Source organism: Archocentrus centrarchus, chromosome 4 (genome assembly GCF_007364275.1).
Source record: "Archocentrus centrarchus isolate MPI-CPG fArcCen1 chromosome 4, fArcCen1, whole genome shotgun sequence".
NCBI lineage: Eukaryota > Metazoa > Chordata > Actinopteri > Cichliformes > Cichlidae > Archocentrus > Archocentrus centrarchus.
This window is the reverse complement of record NC_044349.1, coordinates 6,308,154-6,334,225: the sequence shown is the minus strand read 5'-3', so window position 1 is coordinate 6,334,225 and position 26,072 is coordinate 6,308,154. Positions and strand designations below refer to the sequence as shown.

At 39.1% G+C, this 26,072-nt stretch overlaps 1 protein-coding gene across 1 annotated transcript in view; it reads left to right on the top strand.

Moving 5' to 3' along the window:
* Positions 1–26,072, top strand: part of brinp3a.2 (bone morphogenetic protein/retinoic acid inducible neural-specific 3a, tandem duplicate 2) — a 57,290-nt gene that overhangs the window by 8,345 nt on the left and 22,873 nt on the right. Inside the window, 2 exon segments of the mRNA XM_030727165.1 lie at positions 5,787–6,151; positions 24,467–24,657. Coding sequence (XP_030583025.1) covers positions 5,931–6,151; positions 24,467–24,657 — 412 coding nt within the window. The 5' untranslated portion in view covers positions 5,787–5,930.

The following is a 26,072-nucleotide window of genomic DNA, read 5'->3' as shown; positions in this document are numbered from 1 at the left end:
AAAATAGGTAGAGAAATTTAAGTTTTGAGATGAAACTTCATTCAAAACTTTACAAATCTGGGTGAGAAAACCCTGCAGGGTTAAGACCTTACTGAGTTATACCAGGTCACCTGTGTGTTTTTATGTTCCTCCATTGTTGCCAAATGCTTTCCTCATAGGGGATCATCACAACATTGGGGTTCTCTGTCAAGCAGTGTAGGGTCTTTATCTCAGATTATAAAGTGCCTTAGAATGAATGTTGTTGTTGTGAACTAGTCTATATAAATGAAAATGAGTTGAAGTGAATTGTCTGTGATTACAGAGAACAGTTTAAACCCCAGGAGAAGTGGATTTTAACATAACTTGACAACTGTTTTGTTCATAATATGAATAAAATAAGAAAAAGGCAGCAGAGTTACATATCTCTTTTTCGCTGAGCCACTGATGTGCTCAGTCTTTCGGTCAGGTAATGACAAGACGTTAAACCTTGCATATGATGAGAGTCATCAAAGATGACTTGTTAAGTATTTTTTCAGCTGAAATATTAGATGTTCAGTGGTGCTTACTGAATATAGCCTGTCATTATGACGGGCAGTGGGCGTAAAAATGTTGTAGTTTGATCCACTGTTGGCTGTACTTCAGTCGACTGGCCATTTGTTTAACACCCTCCTCTCTCTATTGAAGTAGCAGAACAAAAAAAAAAAAAAGAGAAAAAAAAAGCATTCTCAAATGGATATTTCTTCCCTGCAGAAATAAACAGGACCTTGTCATAGGTGTCATTTCAAAGATAAATTGCAATCTCTGCGCTTTCCTGCTGCTCAAAGAAACATTATGTTTCCTCTGCAAATGTGTTGGACATTTTTTTTTTTAAATATGAAAAACAATCATGTGTCATATGACAAGGCTGAAGTGATTGTGCATCGGGGCACACGCTGACTGACAATTCCAGGAGAGAGCTGCTCTAAATTTTGAGAGCCTTGAGAGATTTAAAAACAGGTTTTTTCAAATCTAGGAAAAATGCATATGGAATTTTCTTTCCTTATTTTTTTAGTGTAACTTGAAACTATTATTACCTTAGTCCTCATAGAGTGAATCTGGCAGGTTTTTTTAATAACCTACAAAAGGATTATAAAAAGAGTAGGAAAGCAATAGTTACTTGATTGTTACAATAAAGATGAATTTGCTGTATGGTGCCACGTCTTGCCTTTTGCTGATATTATTCTTGGCATTTGCCTATTCAGGGGACACAACTCTTCATTAAATTCATGTGTGGGAAAATCTGTTCCCCCATCATTTGCACTCTCATCACAATTCCATTGAGAGGACCTCACATGAACAAACAGTGCTTTCATTTTATACAGAGGTTCCAAATAGCCTGGAGCTACTGCTGGCCCACGTTGTGCAAAATCATATTTGTGTGGATCTGCTGGAGCTCCGGTGCTTGCTTACTGCTTCAAATGAAAATTCCTACCCCTTGTATCTCCCGACATTTCATTTGTTGTTTCTAGATTATATGAGGGCTCAAGGAGGAGTACTTTTGACACTGTTTCATGAAAAGCAGTGGTTGCATAAGTTGAATATTATAGCATAATCCTGTGGTAAAGTAAAAAAAGAAAATAAATGCACTTGTCTGAAAACAGGAAATGTCTGTACAACATTAATGATGTGACGCAAAGCTGGCTTTTAGAGGTAATTGAAAAGGCAGATTAGGATGAGAGCGGGTTGTGTGAGGAAGGTGAGACAAAAGAAGTATGATGGGCAGAAAAAGAGAGAAAGTGAGGCAGAGAGAACAGAGAGAGGCCAGCGTTCCCCTTCATCAGCGTTTTGGACAGCTGCCTGTTGGATGATAGGATTAAAGAGTCTTTTAATGTGACCTCTGAGCTGTATTTTGATATTAACATGGCCAAACACTGCTGCCCTATGAGCAAGGTCACTTTATACACAACATGCACAATGTAAAGTAAACCAGTGTCTCACCTGTGTTATTAGAGGCTGGAGGTAGGTGTGCATTCATCTAACAGAGCTGCAATAATACAGTAGCTTATTTTGGGGCCTTTTTGCTGCAGCGGAGGTGCACTGTCAGTACAGCAATTTATTCACAAACTTCATACTATAGGATTGTAACCCATAATGTTGGTGTCAGTTTTTGACAAAACACACACAAAGCATAACTGCTCGCTGTGTGGCACCGTCTCTGCTGAAGGAATAGGGATGGAGAAGGAAAAGTGAAACGCTCGAGCTCAAACAGAAAGCATGGCACACGATAACAAAAACGCTGGGAAGACAGAGGTCTCTCTGTCACAGTGCGAATAAACTATGCAGCACTGCTGGAATGTGAGGAGAAATTGCTGAAGGAAAGACTCACAGTTTAACTGCATCAACAACAAAGAAGTTAAAAGAGAACTGGAGAGAATTTGCTCTCTTTCAGTTCTGGGTAACACTATTTCCCGCCCCTGTTTCATTAAACCGAACTACATTTCTGCCTACCTCATGTTATACAAGACCTTAAGGTAACACATACTTATTAAAACTGCCGACTCCTGAGTGTAGAATTTGACCTGAGTCAGACTTAATGAGTTAGTGTTGCCGTTTGATCAACTCTTTCCCAGTTAGATTATCATAAACATGATTTTCTCCAATTGGAATCAGCGCCGGGGTAAAAAATGCAAGCTATGCAAATGATAAAGCTGCAGGCTGATATGAGAGTGAATAATTTTTTAATCCAGTTCATCAGGCTTCAGTGTAGGGCCACAGCTGGGCGAAGTCCACCTCATTCTCATAAAGCTCCGTTTCCATCAGCTGTCTCTGCAGAATTCTTCTCCTCCCACATCCAGCTTTTCATTACTGTATCCAAGTCTGGCTCCCCCCTTTGTATCCGTGGCTTTACAATGTAAAGCTGTAACGTGCATTAGCAGGACAGGTTGTCTTTTTGCATTTCTCTGTGTTTGGTACTTTGAAAGGTGGGATTTCAGAGGCTGTATGCATCCCAACTCCAATCACTGAATCAGATGGACTCCCTTTAGTTGTTAACAGTGACAAATCCTGGCATGTTGGGAGTAGTTGTATGGGCAGTTGGCACTTTGCAGGTTTTAATAAACTTAAGGTCTGTTCCCGGCTGTAGAATCAGAGACTTGACGGCTCTGGACTGCACTAAAATTTGACTTTTTGACTTCCCTGAAGTCTTGAGCTCACACAAGATTTGAAAACAAAAAACTCAGACTCAAGTCAAACCAGAGACTAATTTCTTCAATTTTTTTTTGCTGTGTTCTTTAAACACCGTGCAACAGCTTTGAAAGAAAAATGATCCAAGAAATACTTGAACAGCATGGATTATGAGGCAGCTTAATACTTGCAACTCGACTTGGACATTTGAGGCTAGATTTGAGACCTGCTCTGGCGGAACTGAGATTGAACTGCCTGCTGGAGATCTGAATATGCATGTCTTCTTAAAAAATACATGTTGCACATTTAAAAGATGTCATGAGAAATACAAATGGTATCTTCAAGCATTAGGATGTGTTATCTGTCAATTAAAAGCACACTAACCCATAAAGATAGATATACAAACATATACATAAGCACATGTGAAAACGTGCGCGCACACACACACACACACACACACACACACACAGACTGAGTCCAGGGAGTGATGACAGCAGTGTCAGACTGAAATCAATTTCCAAATTGCCAGCTCATCTCATCTCATTAAAATGACTAAATTAAAGTCCTTCTGCATGTTTAACTTTCAATAATTAACCCTGTGGATGAATATATCATAGCATTTGATAAATTTTTTTTATTTATTTATTTTTGTTCCCGTTCCCCACCTCAAGCTGTGGTGTGTTCTTCCAGCGCTGTCACCTACATTGTGTGAGAGTAGGGATTTTTTTTAAACCCTCACACCCCCGGTCATATGGCTGACTTAACTTGACAGATTGTCATCAGAATACTGTAATGGGACTCAAAACCCCCTCTATACCCCAACACATATACACACACACACACACACACACACACACAAAGAAAAGAAAGTATCACTGCGGGGGAGATGATTGACAGGAGAAAATGGTGATAGAGACTAATGCAAGCTCTGGACAACAGTCTTAACAGCAGGTAGTCTGATAAATCACAGCAACCCGGACGTTTTTATCTTAAAATGCGCCTGTGCGTGTGGGAGTGTGTTCTTCCTTCCCTTGATTTGCATGAAAGTACAACTCTTAATAGATCTGTTGCAGTGTGACTGTAAAGTGTTTAAGTATGATGGGGATATTTTTAAAAACAGCAGCAAAGCAATTATTCACTAAGTTAAAGAGAGGAATTCATAATGAGAATCATAACATCTACCAGTTTAAAGAGTCTTCTTCCTCGCAAAGCTCGACATCAGAAAACCTCTGCGAATCACGAAGCCAGACTGCAACAGGAGCGTGTAAAATTACTAATCAAGTCTGCAGAATCTTTTGGTTTTTCCTCATGTTATTTTCTTTTGGATGAAAAATCCCAACTCACGTGAAGCAGCGAATGCAGCAACCAAAGTCAAATGCTCTTCTTTTCTTTTTTTCTTTTCTTTTTTTTTTGGGGGGGGGGGGGGGGGGGGCACTTAATGGTTCTGTGTCTTTCTAAAGAATGATGGATTCACAGCACATGATTACAGGGCCTTTTGCTTGAAAATGCTGCATTTATTTTGGTGAACTTATTTTTTATTGCTTTCCCATCCTGCTAGCCCCCAGGAAAATCATTTTGTGTCTGTGCATGTGTGCAGTGTAGGGCTACAACTTATTGTGTTAAATTATTGGTAATCTTTTTTTTAAATTTGTACTTTTGCATTAAAAAATAATCAATACAATGCAATGTCTATAAAATGTTTGAAATATTTCCACAATTGCCCAAACGTATCAGAATGAATATTTTGCAGCTGGTTTTGTTTTGGGATTTGATTAAATGCTGTAGATGCTCATGTCTTGAAAACAGCAAGCTACTGTTAAATTTAAATAATTTAGAGGTGTTGTGATGGTTACTCCAGTTAACTTGTGTTTGGGCTTTGGTTGCTGTGGATCAGTGATGTGTTTTCCAGGGTTTGTGGGACTGAGAAGGTTGTTAAGGACTGAACTAACAATGGGCCACAATGAAAGAGACTGTAGTGATTATGCACATTATGCCAGGTTGCCACTGTGTGACAAAAGAAGAAGGGAAACTTACCAAGAAATAAATGGAAAAACAACAACAACAACAAAACCAAGCAAACTGAAATGAGGCATAGTTGAGCACGCGCTAGTTTAAAGTAAAAACATCTTTTGGAAGATAACAATGGAGCAACAGTGGCACTCAAACAGTTGACATTTATTGGTTACATTATTCTGCTGTAAACCTTCTGTTTTATACATCACAGCTCCATCATTTGTTTTGCAGTAAGAAACTGTTTATAGGTCACTGATTATAGATTTATGGATTACAGCAAGTACACTGTAAAATAGCCATTTAAATGAGCTGTCATTACTTTACTGTAATGTAACAGGAAATTTCTTTTTACACTGAGGAATAAATCAGCAGAACCTCACAAGTTAAAATTAGCCAGTGTCATTTTTCCATTTATTAATTTATCACGCATAGAACTTGTGTGATAATTGAATTCTCATTCAAACAATTGAAAATCCAGGTAGTCACACACTGCTGCAGCGCAGAGCAGTTACAGTTCGACATATTCCAAAGTTTTGGCTTGTTTATTTCTGTGTTTGTGGCCGTCTATCTTCCTTGCTGGTTGTGGGTGTTTGTTTGTATCCTGAACTGTGTGTTTATGTTTTTTTCTTTAGGTGTTCGGGGGGCATTGAGGCGATGCAGGTCCCTCGGTCATCCCAGTGGAGGAGCCAGCTAATGACGAGTGTCTTTGGCTGCTGAACGCCCCCACCATCACCATCACCACCACCCTCATCCCTCCTACCCTCCATCCATCTCTGATGGCTCTATGGGGCGTCGTCAGCCTCAGCCTTCACTGCTGGGTGTGTTTACGGTCCAGTGTAACAGCAACAGCAACATCAGCTAGCCTCCCAAATGACAAAGCTGGGGGACCTCTGGACTGGCTCCTGTCTGATAAGGGGCCCTTCCACCACTCCCCAGAGTACATCGACTTTGTGGAAAAGAACCGGCAAGGCTTCTCCACCAGATACAAGATATACAGGTAAGTTGTGACTGCACCATGAGGAGACACTTTACCGTGAATTTACTACTGCTGAATCACTACCCTATCATATGCATGACAGATCTCACAGTAGTGGCATCAAATAGTCTCTGTGGTTGTCCTTTGAAAGATCAGCTGTGTGTAAATAAGACCACATGATATCAGCGTGTTAATGTGTTTACATTTTTAGCTTAGTCACAGTCTCAGCATTTTGTTAACTCCTGGCTTCTTTTTACATTCATGTGCATGTAAAACCCTCTAAATAATAATTTAATCTGTAACAGGAAAAAAGCTAACACCCAAATTCTTTATCTTTAGTTTTTGCCAAGTGTTTTTTCTAAAATGCTGACCTACTTGTTTCAGTGCAGTAAGCTCTATGGTTACGTGTTTACAACCACGCCTCCAAAAAATCTAATATGACACACAATTACTCTGTGTGTATTTTCAGTGCTAATACATTTACTGTGTGTGTGGCTTCTGCACTGGTTTTGGGGGAACAGATCTACATTAAGGGACACATTTCAAGATTCAGTATCATAGTATATCATAGAAAGAGAGACATTAGCAGTGCATATTTCCTGTAGGTACCACCAACCAATTATCACTCTGCCGTGGCATATTTTGTGATGTGAGTTAAGAAAGATTTACAGATGTATTCTTCATAATTAATGTGAAATGTGAATTTCGGCAACCCCAAGGCTAAATGAAAGCCTTTAAGTGGCCGACATAAAGTCATCTAGTGAAAATTATAATGTTTACAATGAAAAGTGGGTGCTACGTGTAAATGGAATGACAGAGATGAAGAAGGAAAGGAATCAACTTTTATCTTATTTTTTTGTAACATATGAGGGAGGAGAGAAAATACAACATAGCTGTAGAGCCTACAGTAAGAAATGTGCTTTATGAAATTACTATTCATGCCTCTTTAATACACAGAGTGCAGTTTTTGGCCTGTGTTGTCATGCAGTAAGGCATCCTCACAGCACAGCGCTCACCAGATAATTGACACCCCTGGACAGAATCATGATCTATTACATGTACGCATGTTGCTATCAGCTGGCTTTATATCACATCCTGCTGCTCTTCAAACCCTCGGGGAGTCACCTGATCAGGTGGTCAAATGAGATCTGTTGATTAGCACAGTAAAAGAAGAAAGATTTGCCTTGACAGCACAGTCTGAGGTATCGCCACGCGACTAAATTAGTGGAGATTGTGTCATGAATCATATCCATCGTCGTTTAGGAGGATGCTGTCCGGGCTTCTGGAAATGGACAGACGGGATTCCTGACATCTATGGATCGTTGTAAGGATGCTTTATGGCTTCTGTGATCGGTTGCTGTGTTAGAGCTTTTTAATATTTCCTTCCCCGGCAAAAGGCAGTGGTCCGCTGGAGCTGAGCTGCATGGGCGGCAAGATTAATAGTCTTATCATGTGGCCAAGTGATTAGTGAGCTCTTAGTACTTATTACTCTGCATTATCACAGATTCCCCCGAGAGGCTTCTGTCAGCTGCAAGGTTGTGTTTGAGGCCCTCTAGATTACTACAATGCGGCATTGATTAATAGTGATTATATTAAAAGGAAAAACCAACCTAAAAAGTAAATAGCCTGTAAATCTTCCCAAATTGAATTCACTTGGATTCAGTCCCATTTGATTTCAGTAACCGACACAGACAGGACGGATACAGCTGTGGTTTCTGTTCCTTCCTCTTTTCAGTCCCACTGTTGGAGGGGTGAAATGTGGCGATGATTTTTTTGGGCACACACACACCTGGAGCTAGCTCGTAAAATGATTGTTTTTTTTTAAAGAAATGTGGGCTCGCTGTCATCTTCTAAGGGGGGCAAACCTCAAGACAATATCCCTGTTGTGTTACGGATGTCCTCAAATTTCCAATTCGGGCTATTTCTGTACTACAAGAACAAGACAGTTATGCTCTGTGGTGGTAATAGCCGATTCTTTCTGGCCAGTGAAAGATGAAGGAATGCACACTTTCCACTCCTCAACACCAAAAGAACACGTGTCTGTGATAAAAGTACTTCTCCAAAGACCAATGTTTGCTTTTGGGCTGCTTTATTTAAATAAAAGTGGCCTGAACGGGTGTGATTTTTATTTTGCTTATTGATGAGTACTTTAGCTGAGGATTTTCCAAAAAGTTAGGACACTGGGTAAAATGTAAATAAAGAATGCAAAGATTTGCAGATCTCATAAATTCATATTTTATTCACAATAGAACATAAAATATTTATCAAGTGCTTTCACTGAGAAAATGTACCATTTAAGAAAAAATAAGGTCAATTTGAATTTGATGGCAGCAACACATCTCAAAAATGCATCAGTGCCAATGGAACTGGCAGCTTGCACATTCCTCTCCTTAAAGTCCAGGAAGTCTAGAGCTGAGTATCTGACTGTTGCTACTTTAACCTGTCTTTAAGATGGACATAACAAGCAAGGGGTGAACCTGACTGTTAAATTGCTCATTGGCTAAGGAATTATGACTGACAAGTCCTTAGCCCTGGTTTGACTCCAAAGTGATGATTGAACCAATAAATTTTCCAGGAAAGTGTTTACCGAGGTCACTGGTCAAGGGAGTCGAGGGCTGTTTCCCTATAGACTTCCATACAATTGGTCCTTCTTCCTTCTATATAAAGTCATTTCGCACCCAGAAGAGGCATTGCTGCTGGCCACTGAAAACAATACAAGTTTAGGGCCCTTGGCTTCACATTTCAGCCTATGATCCATATTGATTTTTTAAAATATGTGGTTCAAAATAACATTATGGCGAATAACAAATCCCAGTATTGACTTTTTTCAGTTTTTTCTTTAGTTTTTTTTTTTTTTTTTTTTGTGAAACAAATAAGTCTTCATTATAAACAAAAAATACAACAGTATTACATTATTTCAGCTCTTCCTCACATGGGTAAATATCAACCACTGACATTAGTAAATGCTTATTTGCAGACACACCTACTGTATCTGTATCAGACCTGTCAACAATGCCCATACTAATATTTTGCCAGTTTTTTGGTGTTTCCCGATTCAATACTAATTAGAATGTTTTCCAGTCTGTGGTATTTGATATTGCAGATGCATTTAGTATCAGTCAAGCTTTGATAATGCATCTTGACATGATTAAATCAACAACATCTTGGATGACACATAATTTCACGAGAGGACAAAGCAGTGCTGGAGACGAAGAGGCTCTGGAGGCTGACCAGGAGACCAATGGTGGAGACGGAGCAGATCAGGAGGCTGCCCACAGGGCCCGCGGTGGAGACGGAGATGCTCTGGAGGCCAGCTGTGGGGCCAGCACCAGAGGCTGTCCAGAGCCTTAGCACATGGCCGACGCTTCTGGTGGTCTGGCTGGTGGCTAACAATAGCGATGGCGATGGAACCCCCCCAGACACTGACGACTGAAGAGGAGGAGTTGCAGCAGGCTCTGACGACTGAAGACGAGCTGAAGACCCCGAGGGTGCTGCTGCAGCTGATGCAGGCACTGGAGACTGACTGGTGTGGCGGTGCTGGAGACTGATGACTCAGGTGAAGACTCTCACAAGGGTGAAGGCTTTGGATGAGGCACTGCAGCGGCTGACTCCAAGGACTGACGAAGCACTGCAGCAGATGCGCTGCAGGCTGATGAGATGCTGAAGGCAGAGGTGCGGACTCTGAAGGCTGACGAGACACAGAAGGCTGGGATGACTGTAGAAGTGGAGCTGCAGGCTATGACGACTGACATGTTGGTCCTTGGCCATCCCCACCCAAGGAACAGGTACAGGTGCAGGGACTGGCCGTGCTCTACACACCCTCACCCTGGCAACAGGAATGGGTGCGGGGACTGGCTGGACATGAGCCACCCCCACCCGAGGAACAGGTTTGGGTGCAGGGTGCAGGGTGCTCAGGAACAGGGGGAAGCCACAGTAGGAGCTACAGTTTTTGAGGGAGCAGACACAGCACACAGTATCTCGGAAAGCCACCGTTTCAAAGGAGTCTAATTCAGTGCAGAGAAAACAGTTTTACAACAGGGAACAGGGGATTCAGTCATACAAGGAAAAGTACCACAACTAGTCTCTTGGGGTGCAGACTCTGAAATATAAACAGTCTCTACAATATCAGGTTGAACAACACTATTATCAGTATCTAAAAATGCTGGCAGGGAAGCATTGCAAACAGTTCTTTGAGATGCTGCTCGGCAGCAGATATAGCCTTGAAATCCACTGACTGAGTGGGACAAACAGTCCCTGGATTGGCCGGCTTAGCCACACAGTTGAAAAGAGAGCTTTAAGGAAAATCTCTGTTTCACTCACACTTGTTGGATCTGAAGAACCGGCATTGACAAAAGCAGACCAGGTAACAGCAGTGCATTCAGCAGCCCTCACACACGGGACAGGTGTGGACCTGGTGTTGGTCACCCACAGAGCAGGCTGTGGCCTGATGTCGACCAACCCAAAAACAAACGAGGTACTGGCTTGGGTGCTGCACTGTTGCTGCTGTGTGGTTGATGAGCAGCGTCACAGAGGCCCACGCTTCCTCTCTGGGAATGAATAAATGTTGGAAGAGGCTATGGGCAGGTAAGCAAACAGTCTCTATGGCAGGTGAATGGCCAGCAGGCTGGTAGATGAGCCCACCCACTCTGTAGGTGAACAGTTGAAACATGGGACAGGACCACACCTTCCAGTGGGAGCCCTCAAAGCCAGCCGAGTCCCTCTGAAGTAGGGCTCATACTCAGGGATGAGCCATGGTTTCAGTTCAGCTGCACCTTGCTGCCACTCATAGAGATCCATGTACGCTGGATCCATCTCTGTGTGGAGCATCGAGGTTGTAAGGACCCAATGCAGGACAGGTGGAAGCAAACAGGGTTTAAACAGAAAGTGAGCCATTTATTGCACTTAAGGCAAAGAATATGAAAGGAAATGCAGAAACCAAGCAGAACCAGAAACTAACAAAGTAATGCTGGGAAACTCACTGGGGACTATAAACTAAAGAAACAAAAGACTAGGCAACACAGGAGCATGGAAACAGATACATGAACAAGCAGACAATCTGACAAGGGACAAAGGGTGACTGAGACAATATATACACAGAGGGATGATTAAGGGAAATGGAGACAGCTGGGAAAGATGAAGCACAGGGGAACAGAATCACAAACGAGACATAGGAAGCAAAACTCAAAGCAAAGCACAAAGACTACGGACTCCCAGAATAAAACAGGAAGTGATAACTAAACGGGGAAGACAGACATGACCTTAACACGGGTCATATCTGGGGAGGAATAAACTCTAAAGCAATGGAACTAGGACTAGCCTAAATACACTAAAGAGAAAACACATAAAACCATATAAACATTAAATAAACCAGGGATCACTAAGAATAACAAATAACTAAACTACAGCACTAAGAATTAAGTGCAAATAAACTAAGAGGGAACAATATGAGGAAACAATATCTATACATATGACAAAACAGGAATTTTATGAAACAAACAAAACCTTTGAGTCCAAAACTCAAAACGCAATCCTTGTGTTGACCTCGTTTATCGAATTACCTTCTGATGTTAACAGGGATCCAAAGTATGGAAATTCTTTGAGTTGTTCAAGGTCTGCACCCCTGATGTTTAGGGGTACAGATGATGTCTCCACACCACAGCGTTGACTTACAGAGTCTATGTTCCTTGCTTACCTGGATTGATCCAGAACCATTGATGAGGTCTATGTCATGCACAAAGCAGATTTTTATTACCATTAAAAAATTACGTCAAGTATATTAAAATTTTAATATACTTTTTTATTTACATGCATTCATTCTGTTTCTCTTAGCAATACTTTCTTTAAAGATATAACACATTTTGGATCAACCTCAATGAAAGTGAAGCTTTAAAAGTGAGGTCAAAGGTATTTGGATGCAAACGATATATTTTGAATCCCAATATGCTTGTATCTACAATGACCCTGAGAGGTTAAACCCACCGGAACTTAAGAAAGCACCAGTAAATAGTAAAATACTGCAAAAGCAGACAAAACACAGTGGATGTTCAATGAAAAACAATGGAAATAGAAAAATGCTGTAAAAGCTCACCAAAAAAAATCCCCCGAAAAAACGAAACAGCTGAAGTGTTTCTGGGGAGTAACCTGACAGAACAGCTGCAGAAGTGACAAGCTAACAGTAAATGGCTAATAGCAAACACGTATCTACAGTATTATATAAATTATGCAATTAAAACACACTTTACCTGCCTCACAACACTGAAGAATCCTCCCCTTCATTTAAGTGTGTCTCAGTGCGATCCTTCACATGTTTTGGTTTCTGTCACTTCTGCAGCTGTTCCGTCATGTTATCGTCTCCCCAGAAACATTTCCACTGTGTTTTGGGAGATTTTCTATTTTTCTATTTCTGTTTTATTCAACTTTTATTGTCTTTCGTGTACTTTTGCAACATTTTTCTATTTACTGGTCAGTGCTTTCTTAAGTTACATTATGTTTGACCTCTCAGGGGTACTGTAAGTATCATTTCCTAAAGGCAGTAGAATTTTAAGCTTAATTTTAAAGATAAAATACATTTTTATTTGACCTTGAAGAAAAGGTCAAACATCCAAAGTAATATGATATTCAGAATCCTCATTTATTATTCCCTATATGTCTATACATATGTCGTCAATACAAACAATGGCAGTAAGAAGCATAGTTTATGTAGAGCTCTATATAGCATTATTATCACTTTGACCTTCAGATGATTCTGTTCTTCTTGAAGGAGAGGTCAGAGGTCAAAATAACCTGATCTTTTAAATCCTCATACGGTACCTTTTATAGGCTGATAATATATATATATACCACACTCGGAAAAATCAGTTTCTAAATCATAAATGTTTTTGTCAATTTTCAACGAATGAAACATTAAGTTGACCTTGAAGACCTTTGTGGATGGAAGCCAAATTATAATGGGCTGCAACATGACTCCACTCTACTGTTTTTGGTAGCATGCAAATGCTACCAAAAACACAAGCTCCTTTGTGTAGGTAAAAAAAAAAATAAAAGAAAGAAACTGCTCTTTCTTTGCCATGTACCATTTCATAACCACCCAGATTTATCTTGTGACCCCATTAGTTGTTGTTGTGGAAGTGCAGTTTTGCCGAGCTAAAGCTCCGGTCAGCCGACACCGCCTTGACACTTGAATACATTTAAATGACTTTTGGGTCACTGGGCTTATCTAACATGGACCTTGCTGTTTTTCACCAGATTAAACAAGTTCCAAGGTGCTTTTACTGTACGAGACCAGAATGTTTATCGCTTCAGGCAAAGTTTACAGCTCAGTGATTATCAGCTGCCTATTATTATTGTTAGTGTGCAGATAAATATACCATATAGCTGGGTTTATGCAACACTCATTAGTTTAAGAAAATAAGCTACAGTGTTGTCATGAAATAAATATTTGCTGCTTTTTGCTAAGTGCAAATTCCACTTAATTATGCAAAAATATTTCTCCCAAACTAATTGTTGTAGTGTAATTGCTGTGTGGAGTGATTTTGGAGCTATTAAAACTGTTGCAATAACCCTGCCATCCATCCCCCCGGTATGCACATGGCCTTTGTGCATACTGGTGGGATGTCTTACCAGGTTTTGATGATAGAAGAGTTTTTTGTGTGTTAGATTATATAGAAGATGTGGCAATTAAGTAACATCAGATAAGCACAAACATCTTATACATGTATGGCAGTTATTCATTAAAAAAAAGGGCGACTGAAGTTATGGAAGTAGTAACAGATGGTTTTGAAATAATAGAAAAACCCAGGAAACACAGAAGTGTTTCCAAGTATACACTGTGAATGCTCTGATCACTGATTGGATCACAGTAATAAAAGAATGATTCCTCTTTCAAGCTGACCATATCTGACCATATTTTAAATGGTCAAAACATTTTCAAATAAAATCCAGACAGTCATTTAAACATGGTGAAGTAAATTCAGTCTCGTTTTGCTAAAACTGCTGTCAACATAGATATTGTTATAAACAATAACTGCTTTACACTTTAAATTAAGGACATATAATTCAACTACTGCAGCAACTTTTAGTGGAATGAATTACAGCACAGATACTGTCAGTGTGTCTTTGAGAACCACTGTACATCAACAAATAGTGGACTGAAACAATTAGATTCTTCTTATTATTTCTAATTGTTTATTCATCAAACCAGAGCATTTACGATGAACCCACTAGGCTCGTTTAACTTGATCAAAACAAAGCGGCTTACGGTTTGATATAAGAGGCACTTCAAGTACAATGAACAACAGCAGATTTCCTAAACCACAGGGGAGTCTGCAGGTGCTCTGAAGAGGGTTGAGGTGAGTGTTTTAGAGCAGACTCCCCCAGCGCTGCTTCTCAACATCCCACTGCTACATTCTAACTGATGTTCTCTGTCTTATCTTCTCTCCTGAAATTCCCTTAGAGGATTTGACAACTCCAAGTTTCCCCTTGAGGTAAATAACCTGGTGAAAGAACCATAATAAATAATATTGTTTTTCCACCTTTAAGACTCTTCGCTTCAACTGTCTTAGAAAAAGCATTGCTCGCTTAGCACTTGCTTATTTTGGAAGTGACACAGCGTAGGACATTCCACTCAGAATTTAAATCAGTAAAGATCATGGAAGTGTAAAAAGAGGTAATGATCCCACTGTAAGCGCAGGCTCGTTTGAGTTTTATTAATTTTTTCATTGTCTGTGATTCATTGTCTTTTCCTTTGGTGCCATCATGACTTTAACATTTACAATTCTGAGTGAAATATCTCTTCTTAAACTTAACTTGGTTTCATCTGTAGTTTGTTTTAGGATGCTACCATTTGCTAATTAGCAATGAACACTATCGCTCTTGATATGCATTGCACCTGCTAAATAGAAGCATAGACTATTAGCATCAGTGCTGACAATACCATTTAGTTCAAAGCACTGCAAGAACAGCACAGTCTCGCAGAACCACGGTAGTAAAAGCTATAGATTAGATTCTAAATGATGTTGACTTATAGTCATGCAAACATTTTAAAAAGGCCCTTTAACTTTACATTTTTAACTGCAAAAACAAGACTCCCCCGAGCTGTGTCACATTCTAGTTATTTTTTTGATACACATCTGAAAACCAAAACAAAAGAACAGATGGTAGGATGACAAGAGCTTAAAGTTTCTAGACCTCATCAAACTTTTCCGGTCTTTCAGGAGCTGCAATCTATTCATATGTATTCACAGTAAAAAAAGTGTATGTGCAGAAAGTTGAAGTCACTTAAAATTTACATTTCTGCTTTTTTTTTTCCTTTTCTTTTTAATTTCTGCCACGACTAATACCCGTAAGTGTTTTTGACCATAGTGCAACAGTACTAAGTAAATCTGGCTTGTGCTTGTGTTTGTGGCCAATGATAATTTTTGACAGTCTTTTGTTGAAAGGCACGCTGCTTAGTGCAGAATGCAGGACAGAGGTGATTGAAAGTGACAATATTATTTTCTGGTCTGCTCTTCCACATGTGTAGTTCAGATTCCTGCTAAATCCTAATAAATGCTCAATGACAGGAGAAGATGAATTACCAGAATCGGTGGCTCGAGTTACAGCGTTTGAGCTAGCTCAGCAGTGATGGAGTAATGAATTCACACCACGTTATGCCTCTACTCAATTTCCCACTTTTCTTACTGATTGAATTTGAAAGAATTTTTAACAAGTCCTGGGAAGGAAGTGAAAGAGGCTTTGTGTTTTTTGTGAGTGCGCACATGTGTGTGAGTTGTGTGTTTTGGGGATTCACTGGAGAGCATCCCCACTGCTTCCAATGCAAACACAATGTGGGCCTTCTGCCTTAGCCACCTGTTCATGGCAAACACTGCCAAGAGGAAAGCTGCCAGATTCACCAGGGTGAAGGTAGGAGTGTTGACATGCATTTGGCCTCATTCTGAACCTCTTGCATTTGGAAAATATGTGATTATTTTTTGTGGTTTAAGAATTCAATGCAATTACAATTTAACTGTGAAAAATCTACTATTTTCTTTAAAGGTTATCAAAGCATTTACAGTTTTATGTTTCAGGACATTATACAAATAATGTGGTCCTAAGCAGGCCTTACAGTTAGGTAAATACAATCTCAGATGAACTATAAAACATGACATTACACAGTGTCATTATTTATTTAACAAAAATTAAGCCAAAATGCAGAAGCAGTGTGTGAAAAACCAAGTACACTCATACTGCTTCCAGAATTAAGCGTAAGTAGCAGCCAGGTGCTTCCAATAAAATGTACTTGATTAATTGATCATCAGCAAGTGTGAACACCTCTATAAAAGCAGAGGTTTTAGCAGCTTCTGGTCTGAAGCATTCAAGTGTGTGTTAACATAACGCCATGGATGAAAGATACCGGCGATGATCTTAGAGGAGCAATTGTTGCTGCCCATCATTCGGGGAAGGGGCTGATAAAGTCATAGAGACAATGATTAGTTCCAGTTATTGCTGCTAAATGTGGTTCTACAAGCTATTAAATCATAGAGAGGTTTTTCACATTGTCTTTCTGCAGTTTGGCTTAGTTTTTGTGAAATAATGAGTGAATGAGTATAATATACCATGTGTTTTTTTTCATCTCATCTTTTATTTTCCTAATTTTAACCTGGTAGGGAGAATATTTTATTAAAATATCCTAATGTGTAAACCCTTAGAACAGACAGAAGGTGCACTTTCTTTTTACTATGACTGTAATTATTAAAAAACTGTACAGTTGCTATTAATGTGGATGCTATTCATAGAGCCCCAAAACATTTTTGTCCCAGATGATAACTGTGCTTTTTAATACTGTTAAGTTGGGCACATTAACATGGAGTCCACAGGGCCTGACTTGCTTTAAGTCCAGCTTTAACTTTCCACTTCAAAAACTGCAGTTCTTCCTCACTGGCGTTACTTTTTCACCTCTGGAAATTGCTGCTTGCACGTGTTTAGCACTTTGTCGTTAGTGGTGTTATTAATTTTATCTATTAGCTAGATATAGCTAGACACAGTCCGCTGTTTCCCAAACCATGAGTCAGGATTTGCCTGATGATTTTAGTTTTGGACTTTAATTGAATCATTTCATTGTTTTATCTTAAATTAGTAAAAAAAAATTGCCTACAAATGAGTCATTTGTAGGCAATCAGACACCTGAGATGCAGCAATTGGTGCTTTCTAAACACTGCTTATTTTACAGGGGTTCAAGCCAAAGAATCTCAGTCTTGCAATTTGTTAGTGATATTTTTTTATTGACTCTGAGGGTCAGATTAGTAAAAGAGGACTGGGATAATCCCAGAGGTATATTAGTTAAGTACAAGTACCTCAATAGTTCATTACAAACTATAAATAAATATGTTTTCCCAGTGTTGCAGAGTAGAGTAAATCTTTATAACCTTCAAAAGGCATTTTGAATTGCCAGCAATCATCACATAGACTCACATATAGACAATATTGATGGATCAACAAAAATAGAAATGCCAACAGAACAATGCCGTTTAATTATTCCACTCTCCCACTCAGTGGAGATTAAAGGAAAAAATAACATTGATGTGATGGCAAAGTAATGATTCTACTAGTTTAAACAGCCAATAGCTGAAGGGCCAAAAGATATTAAGTCTTGCTTAACTGTACCCCCCCACCCCCACCCCCAGGCATGCAGATCCTACATCCTGATTAAAGTAACATAAATTCTTTGTGCAGGGGAAGCAGTGGCTTCTATAAAGTCACTTTAGTGGCTGTTGCTCTAAAAAAGATGGTCAAGAACATTGAGATTATGATGATCTTGCTCTATGAGCTTCTGATAAAGTCACAGCTCACTGTCCATTTTGCTAGCCATACTAAGGCTATTGAGGCAACAGACAAGTGCAAAGGTTAAGGTGGATTCAGTGACAGTGTATTTTTTTGCATTGGAACTTCTCAGAAAGAAAGCTCTGATGTGAGCTTTGATATTGTTGAGCTTGTTAGCAAGTACTGCCGCCAAATTATAGTGGCAGACAGTTTGGAGGATTCTTTTAGAGCTCAACTGCCATTTTCTGCACTTAAGTCTTACATAATTCACAGTCTTCTCACAGCAGCTAACGATGTCATCTGAACAGTGTTTCATTGCCATATCATGGAGGATCTACAGGATCTGCAGGAAGATCAGAACGCAGAGGTGATCCAGCTAAAATAGAGCCTTTTTTGGATATGGGGGGGGGGGGGGGGGGGGGGGGGGGGGTAAAAAAACCCCAACAACTTTAACAACTTGGCAGTAATGGTGTTAAGAGAGTTGAAACTGATGAAACTGATGCACCCCTGCGAAAAAGGAGAAATGAAATTGATAATAATAATGACTTAGCCGGGTGTAGAGAGGACTGCAGCCCCTAAAATCAACTCTGTGGTGAAACCCATTTCATTTTATCCTTTCCCTGCAGGATGAACCATTTGGCCCATTGGGGGTTTAAGATAAGAAAGGCCTAGCTTATCAGAGTCAACGATAACTGAAGAAACGAACGACAGCGGGGATTTTCGAATACTCTTTCTGTACCTGTAACTCCCCCTCCCCACCCTCCCCATCCTCCCTCCCTCTCTATTCCTCCTTTTTTTTTCCTCCCACAGAACGTGCTGTGGCTTTGAAGTAGTGCTTTCACACTGCAAAGTGGAACTCAAGAGACATAGTGTCCCATTTGAAGAGGTCATTTATTTGTATGGCATGAAATGAGGTGAAGATTAATAGCTACACTAGATATATCTGAGCAAGAGATTAGTCAAAGGCTTTGTCTGAATACTACGGTGTCAGCAAAAAGGTCATCGGGTACCACATATCCATTTAACATCATTATGTTTACTTCACACACTGCCCACAATTTCTGCTTAATTTTATGCGAATCAAGTCTTGCTTTATAATTATGTAACAGAAAATGATACGAGTTGTGCCTAATCTTTGCCGCCAGCTTGCTCCAACTTTTGTGTGCAGCAGTCTGAATTCTGGGCGATTTACTCTTTGTATCATTTAAACATCTGCGTGTTGGAGCTTTCCTCATTACTCCTGGTTTAATGTGATATATACCCTTTCAAAAGGCCACACTCCCTCCATCCATCATCTACAGCCAAGGTTGTTCAACCCATTCTGATTACAGCAGTCAAGCTTTTACTCAGAAGACAGAAAAGTGCAACATTTGACTGATTGGACAATGCAGCTCGCAAACATTTACTAAATGTTTGTTATTTCCTGCCACACAGTGAAGTCTGACAAAAATGATCCATCACTGAGGATAGTCGTATTCATTTCTACATGGCTCATTTGTGCTTTTGATGTTCGTACTGCATCAGGATGTACCCATCGCAAAAAAAAAAAAAAAAGAAAGTTTCAAAATGAATGGAGTGCTCTCCAAAAAAGCAGAAGGTTTTTGTGAGGAACATTTTTCCCATTACTTTCTTCTCACATAAGCATGATTAGGTGAGTAAATTGGGAGCAGTGCCAGGCAGAAATTGGCACCGCACTCGGGTACCCTCCAAGAGAAATTTCAAAGTAATCACAGTCTATCTGTTATAATTACAGCTGTGATATCTGTCTGTGACTTCATAAATGTCTCTTTAGAAATTCATTGCAATGCAGATTTGTAAGGAAAAGGGCGACAAACATAAATACGATCCGCAGTGGTTCCTCCCCAAATAACTAGGTTTCACATTTTTTTTAAACATCAAAATTTTTACTGCTCTTAAAAACTGTTTTGATTAAGCAAAATGTCAAATTAGGTTATCTCTCTCTGTAGGCGGGATGTCATTTTATCATCCTTTTTTAAAAATCGATGTCACCATAATCTTAATACAAGTCCAATTACAAATTAAATGTCTGTGTTTTGTACTTAATCTGTCAGAGAAACAGGAACAGAAAAAGTGAGGCATTACTGGGGAGTCAAATAAACTAAAAGTGCATTAAAATAAGCTCGTATGCCCCCAATGCCTCCAAATCTGAAATGCCACAATGCTACTCAGGTGCCTTAACCTGATTGGTTTGTCACATACAGAAAGTAAAAGATAAAGTAAATTAAGGTTGTATTGCACTGGGATTAATGTGAGGCCTGTTTTATTGGTATTTCCTTTAAGTTATTTTATTTTAAGGTGTGGTCTTTCATCTTGGTTCCGAGTGTTTCATATTTTTACTAGATAAGCAGCAATTGAACAAGAAAAATATGTCCATGTGAAAATGTAAGCACATCCAACTGAAAATGGCTTTTTTGGCATTTTTAAACAAATGTGAAGTCCTCATTACAGCAAAGAGAAAAGAGAATAAGGACTGAGGAAATTATATTTTCAATTATTTATGCAGTGAAACTATATAATAGTCAGAAGCTAGTATATACCTTTTGTTTATGCTGTTTGTGCAATTTGTTCATTTATTTCAGCTTCAGTCAGATCTGGACTTTGACTAGTCCGTTCCGCAAACCTCTTCTTTTTTGAGCCGTTTCCTAATGGAGGTTCTTGTGTAAATGATGATTCACCTGAAAGATCCACTTCAGTTTTATTTTTTAGATCGATGGCCTCACATTCTCTGCCAGCCTTTTTGATATGGAGCAGAATTCATGGTTGAATACAAATGAATACAAGCTGAGGAAGAGAAGACATCTGAAACCACATTTTCATGATTATTTAAATTATGAAAATTACTGCAATCATGTGACATTAGTTTGAGAATATTACTTTTACTGTTCTAAAGAGGAGCAGCTCAGATTTGTTGAAAGCCATAATCATTTTCAAGTTTTTTTTTTTTTAAATCATAGCATTAGTTCAGCCAGTCCACAGTCACACTCAACTGAAATCCCAGCAGATCACCTGATTTCAGCACAAACCCACAGCAGCTGATGGCTTAATGAATACCCTACACATCCACACATACAGTAGGGTGCATTATTTAAGGTGTCCTGCCTACAGTAGCTGCTCATCTGCAAGCCATTTTGCAATCCACCTTCACCCGAGTGTCACCTTTCATTCTGTTTACTATTCTGTGCTCAGCTTTGCTGTTGCTTCCCACCACTTTGGCTTAATGACAAAACTATGAAGATACTGGTGTTCCCATGTTGTCTCTCTTCATTTGTCTGCCTCTGCTGGAAACTTAGAGAATCAGGTAGGGCATTCCTTCGGGAGCAGCAGCTAGTTTAAAGAGTTAACACAAATGAAGTGGAAGAAAGCCATCTATGTTGCTGTTGATGCTGACCCCACAACTGCCACTGCACTCTACAGCGAAAACAATGGAGGAGCAGCAACTGCTGTTTTAAAGCATCTTCATAATCTCTCTGATTAGACACATGTTCCCCCAGTAACAGAAGCTAACAACAACAGTACTAAAACAATCTCTGAGATTTTAGAGATAAAGCCTGAAAGTACTCCTCTGCCATGTTTTTATAAAGGATAAGAATGAACACTGATTCTTAACCTTGGGTGTAGTAGTTTAATAATGAATCTCACCACAAAATAAAACGAAACTCAGATTCTGATAAATAAATGATAATAATGGTAATGAGTCATTTTTCATAAAGTCCCCAAACATTTCATATGAACAGCACCAACATGGATACAGGAGTTAGTTTAGATAACCCTTATCACTCTAACTTACTTGTAAAAAATAGTGTAATATTCTGGTGCTTTTAGTGATAACTTACAGAATTATGTTTTGGGGCTTTTAAGTCTACAGATTAGGAATCCCTGAGCTCAGCGCTCACGTCTGAGAGCTTCTTTCCCGTAAATAGTGACCTTTTATTTTGATCTTCTGCTGTTAGTAACATGGAGTTGGGCCATTGGTTCTCTTATCCTGCTCTTAACCTAGCAGGTTAGCAGTGGTCAGAGTACAACTTGAAGCCTTGGAGCAAGTGGTAGCACTTTCATCAAAATTAGGTGATTTTTTTTTATTTAATTTAATTTTTTGTCCCTTGTGGAGGTACTGAACTAAACACCCTGCCTCTGGCTTACTTGGTACACAGTATATGTGGCAACTACAGTACACTATGGGTTTGCAAGCTTGACTCCATAGACAGATAGTTAATATGTGCTGGCTCTGATACTCAGAACAAAAGGCTGAGCCAAAATATGGTGAATGAATGTATATATTACAGCAAAGTTTTTGTTTGCAGTTCATCATTCATCGATGTGTAGCACACTTCGGAGTAATTTGCCATGCCCTGTTTTAGTTTAAGAGCTGTTACTATTATGTATCGCAGGCCTTTGGCCTTTAATGTCAGCACAAGCCTGGAAGAAGCCTCAGAAGTTATTTAGTTTTATCTCTTTGGTTCCTTTAGTGATTAACTTCAAAATCACGAGGCTTCTTCAAAGCAGTGATTAATGTCTTGGGTCAGAACTACACTGATAAAATAACTCTCTGCTATCAGTTATACTTATATTGGCAGCCAACATTTGTATTTCAGTTTTGGCTGTCATGAATGCACAGTTATGTTGACGAGAAAAGAGAAATCGTTGATGCCCATTTTGATTTCTGTGATCACTTGGCTCCTAATCAAAACAAATATATTTGGTAGCAAAAATAAAAAAGCATTATACTGAGACTCCAAGCAAAGCAAAGCTTTTCACACAAAGGATGCCATTCAAACCTCTCTCCTAATAACACAATGTTCTCAGTCTGAAAGTGGTACTTTTGTTGCCACATGTCAGACAAACAAAGCAGGCAAGAGGATACATTTAATTCACTGAGGCTCACTCTGTTGAGATCAATATCAGTAGGAGTGTACAGTACTATGTGCAAAGGAAACGCAGTACTATATGGAAATCTTTCTCTCAACACCTTGAACTTTGTGGTAACAGAATAACTTTGCGTTGAGTCAAAGCACTGCCAAATGGATTCTCAGTACAAAGAGCTGTGCCTTGGGCAAATGTTGTACACAAATACTAGGAAGAATGCATGCAGGGTACAAGGTTGGTCTTTATTGATTGAACATCTGTATCCTTTAGTTCTTTGAGTTACACTGCACTTCAATTTATCATGCTGTCTTTGACATACAGTATCTATTTTTTCTTCCTGCAATGTACTTGTTATATTTTTTTACGTGGAAGTCGAAAGTCACAGCAGCTTAAAGGCTGTAAGAAGGAGATAGGTAGCAAAAAGGCTCTGCCTCAGAGTATCGTTCATTTTTCTTTCTTGCAGTCTTTGATCGTCTGTTAAATGCAATCCTATACAAATATGCTCATGCATATTCTTGTAAATGACAAGTATTAATATACAGTGAATGCATCATATAAACTACACTCATGGTTGAGGTGAGGCATGCCAGTTGTTTGAAGGAAACTGAAAAATCTGAGGAAGTAGCAGAGGTTGACAGTCTAATCTTCAGGCTGCTTTCACTTTATTTTCTTTCTCATTATAGAAAACATCCTTTATTGGAGCTATGTCGTTTATTTCCTCGTACCTTATGCATTTTGATGTATATCTCTGTAATGATGGGGTTATTAAGGAAAACAGCTGGCAGCTGCGTACATTTCTGTCCCATGTGACAGTTTGAGTTTTTACCAGGTTTTTGCCTGATGCTTTTTTTTTTTTTTTTTTTTTTTTTAAGGTGTCCTCATGATTTTTTTTCTTTCTTTTTCTCAGTCTTTCTCTCAGCTTCACCTCAATTCAGACTGTGTCAGCACGGTCAAGAGGTTTTGAGCACTGTCACAGCACACAACATAATAAATTAAATTCTCTTTGTCTCATTCTCTCCCCCTTCTGTCTCTTTGTCTTTCCTTTTGTCATTTATGCAACTTGTTTTTGGCAAGAGATCCATGTATATGATTTCACTGTACCTCTAAGAAACATACGCTGTCCACACCTTCAGCTCAGGGGTTTTTGTATATCTCATTGTTAAGTTTACCAACAGTTCAGATCCAATGATATTCAATTTCCAATTATGTAAAAAGGCCAGAATACAGAGAAAATTCTAGAGAAGCTGTAACAAGTCAATTTGATGTAATTTTAGGTGCATAAATGAGTAAAAGTGGCCCTCTAAACCTTTATTATAAATAAAGAATACTTTTACATGCAGTTTTAATCAACAAGGTGTGATGTGTATATAGTCTTGAGCCCTAACAACCGTAGCTATTGTGATTTTTTTGTTTATCTTTGCTAAGTTGCTGTGTTCTTCTTTGTCGGTACATTGCTGTATATCTTACGTTTGTCTGTCAGTCATTGTGAACCAGTGTGTATGTCAGCTTCAGAACCATAAGCTGTGTTTACTATAAGTTTAAAATTATACAGAAATCCTTTGTATTTCTTTTCAGGTAATTAACTTATTAACTGCCTTATTATTGGAGAACCCCTAATATACTGGTTATTGATAATAATCCCTTCTCATTTTGCAGGGAGTTTGGGAGATGGAAGGTGAACAACTTGGCAGTGGAAAGGAGAGATTTTCTGGAGTCTCCATTACCTCTTACTCCTGAGTTCATCAGGAACATCCGACTCTTGGGCCGCAGGCCCACCACCCAGATGATCACTGACAGCCTGATCAGGAAGTATGGAACTCACTTCCTGTTGTCAGCTACACTGGGAGGTAACAGAAAACTTTGTTTATGAACAACCCTCTGGCCATTCAAAAAGAAAGAAAGAAAGAAAGAAAGAAAGAAAGAAAGAAAGAAAGAAAGAAAGAAAGAAAGAAAGAAAGAAAGAAAGAAAGAAAGAAAGAAAGAAAGAAAGAAAGAAAGAAAAAGAAAGAAAGAAAAAGAAAATAAACAAGCCAAAAAATTTCAAAAGATTTGACTTGACACCCTTTGGAAGATCTGTTCAGACAACAGACAAGAGCACCTTTGCATTTTACATGAGCTTCAGATGACTGCAGAGAACATACATAAACTTCTGTGTCAAATTAACCCAAGCAAAAATATTGAGAGATATCACCCTTAAAGACAGCCATCCTGTAGCAGCACGCAGCACACTGAAAACTTTGGAGATTTTTGGCCTGACCACCACCCCACCTATTCACCGATTTTGCCTCCCAACAAATTTTTCTTTTGCTCTCAAATAAAATAGAAGTTGACGGGTCAAACTGACACTGGAGCAGATCCAGTGTGCATTACAGACACTCTAGCGCCTAAAAATAGCCCTTTTTTGAGGTGGTGCAGTGCTACTAGTGAAGCTCCATAAAAGGAAACTGGGCAAATTTAAATTATGTATGTTTTTTGATTTTTAAAAATTTTTTTATGGGCAGTCACAGAATATTTTAAATATATCGGTGCATCTTTATTGCTATTATTTCTGTATATTAAACAGATGAAATAATAGTTTATGGTAAGCATTTTTCTACAAAAAAATGTACATGACAGATCTTAAAAGCAGTAGCTGAAGCTGACTAACAACCCTCTCTGCTTAACTGACCCGATCCCAGAAGTTTAACTGACTTGATGCTGTACTCTGATGAAAAAGTCCTTTATTTATTTATTTTTTGAGCAGTGTAGATCTTCAGCCACACTGATCCTGATTTTAATATCTCTCACTGGCTTTAACACCTGAATAATAAATGATGCAAAAAGATTTGGGTTCCAGGTCAGCATTGCCACCTGCAAATGACTAACACAAATAAAGGAGCTCTTAAATTCCAGGGTAGAACTGCTTAACCCATGTATTATAGTTCAGTATAACAGGGAAATGTGCTTTAAGGAACTACTTCTCACACAGATGATCCGGGGTTCAAAAAAATATACAATCTGTGATAAAAGCTTTTTAGAATTTGGTTTTCCAGGTGTTCCATATGGCAAACAGATGGACATGGCATAATAATGCAATACACTCAGAGTAAGTGAAAAACACATCACAGTGGAATTATATGCCACTGGCAGCACAGAAAATTGGTCTCCAGAGATGCATGAATACATGTAAAAGCCTGTGTACTCTGAACCTGCCACTCCCACTCCCAGTCACAGCCACCCCTTTTTTGGTTTTCTACAGGCTGATGAATGGACAAGCACTAAT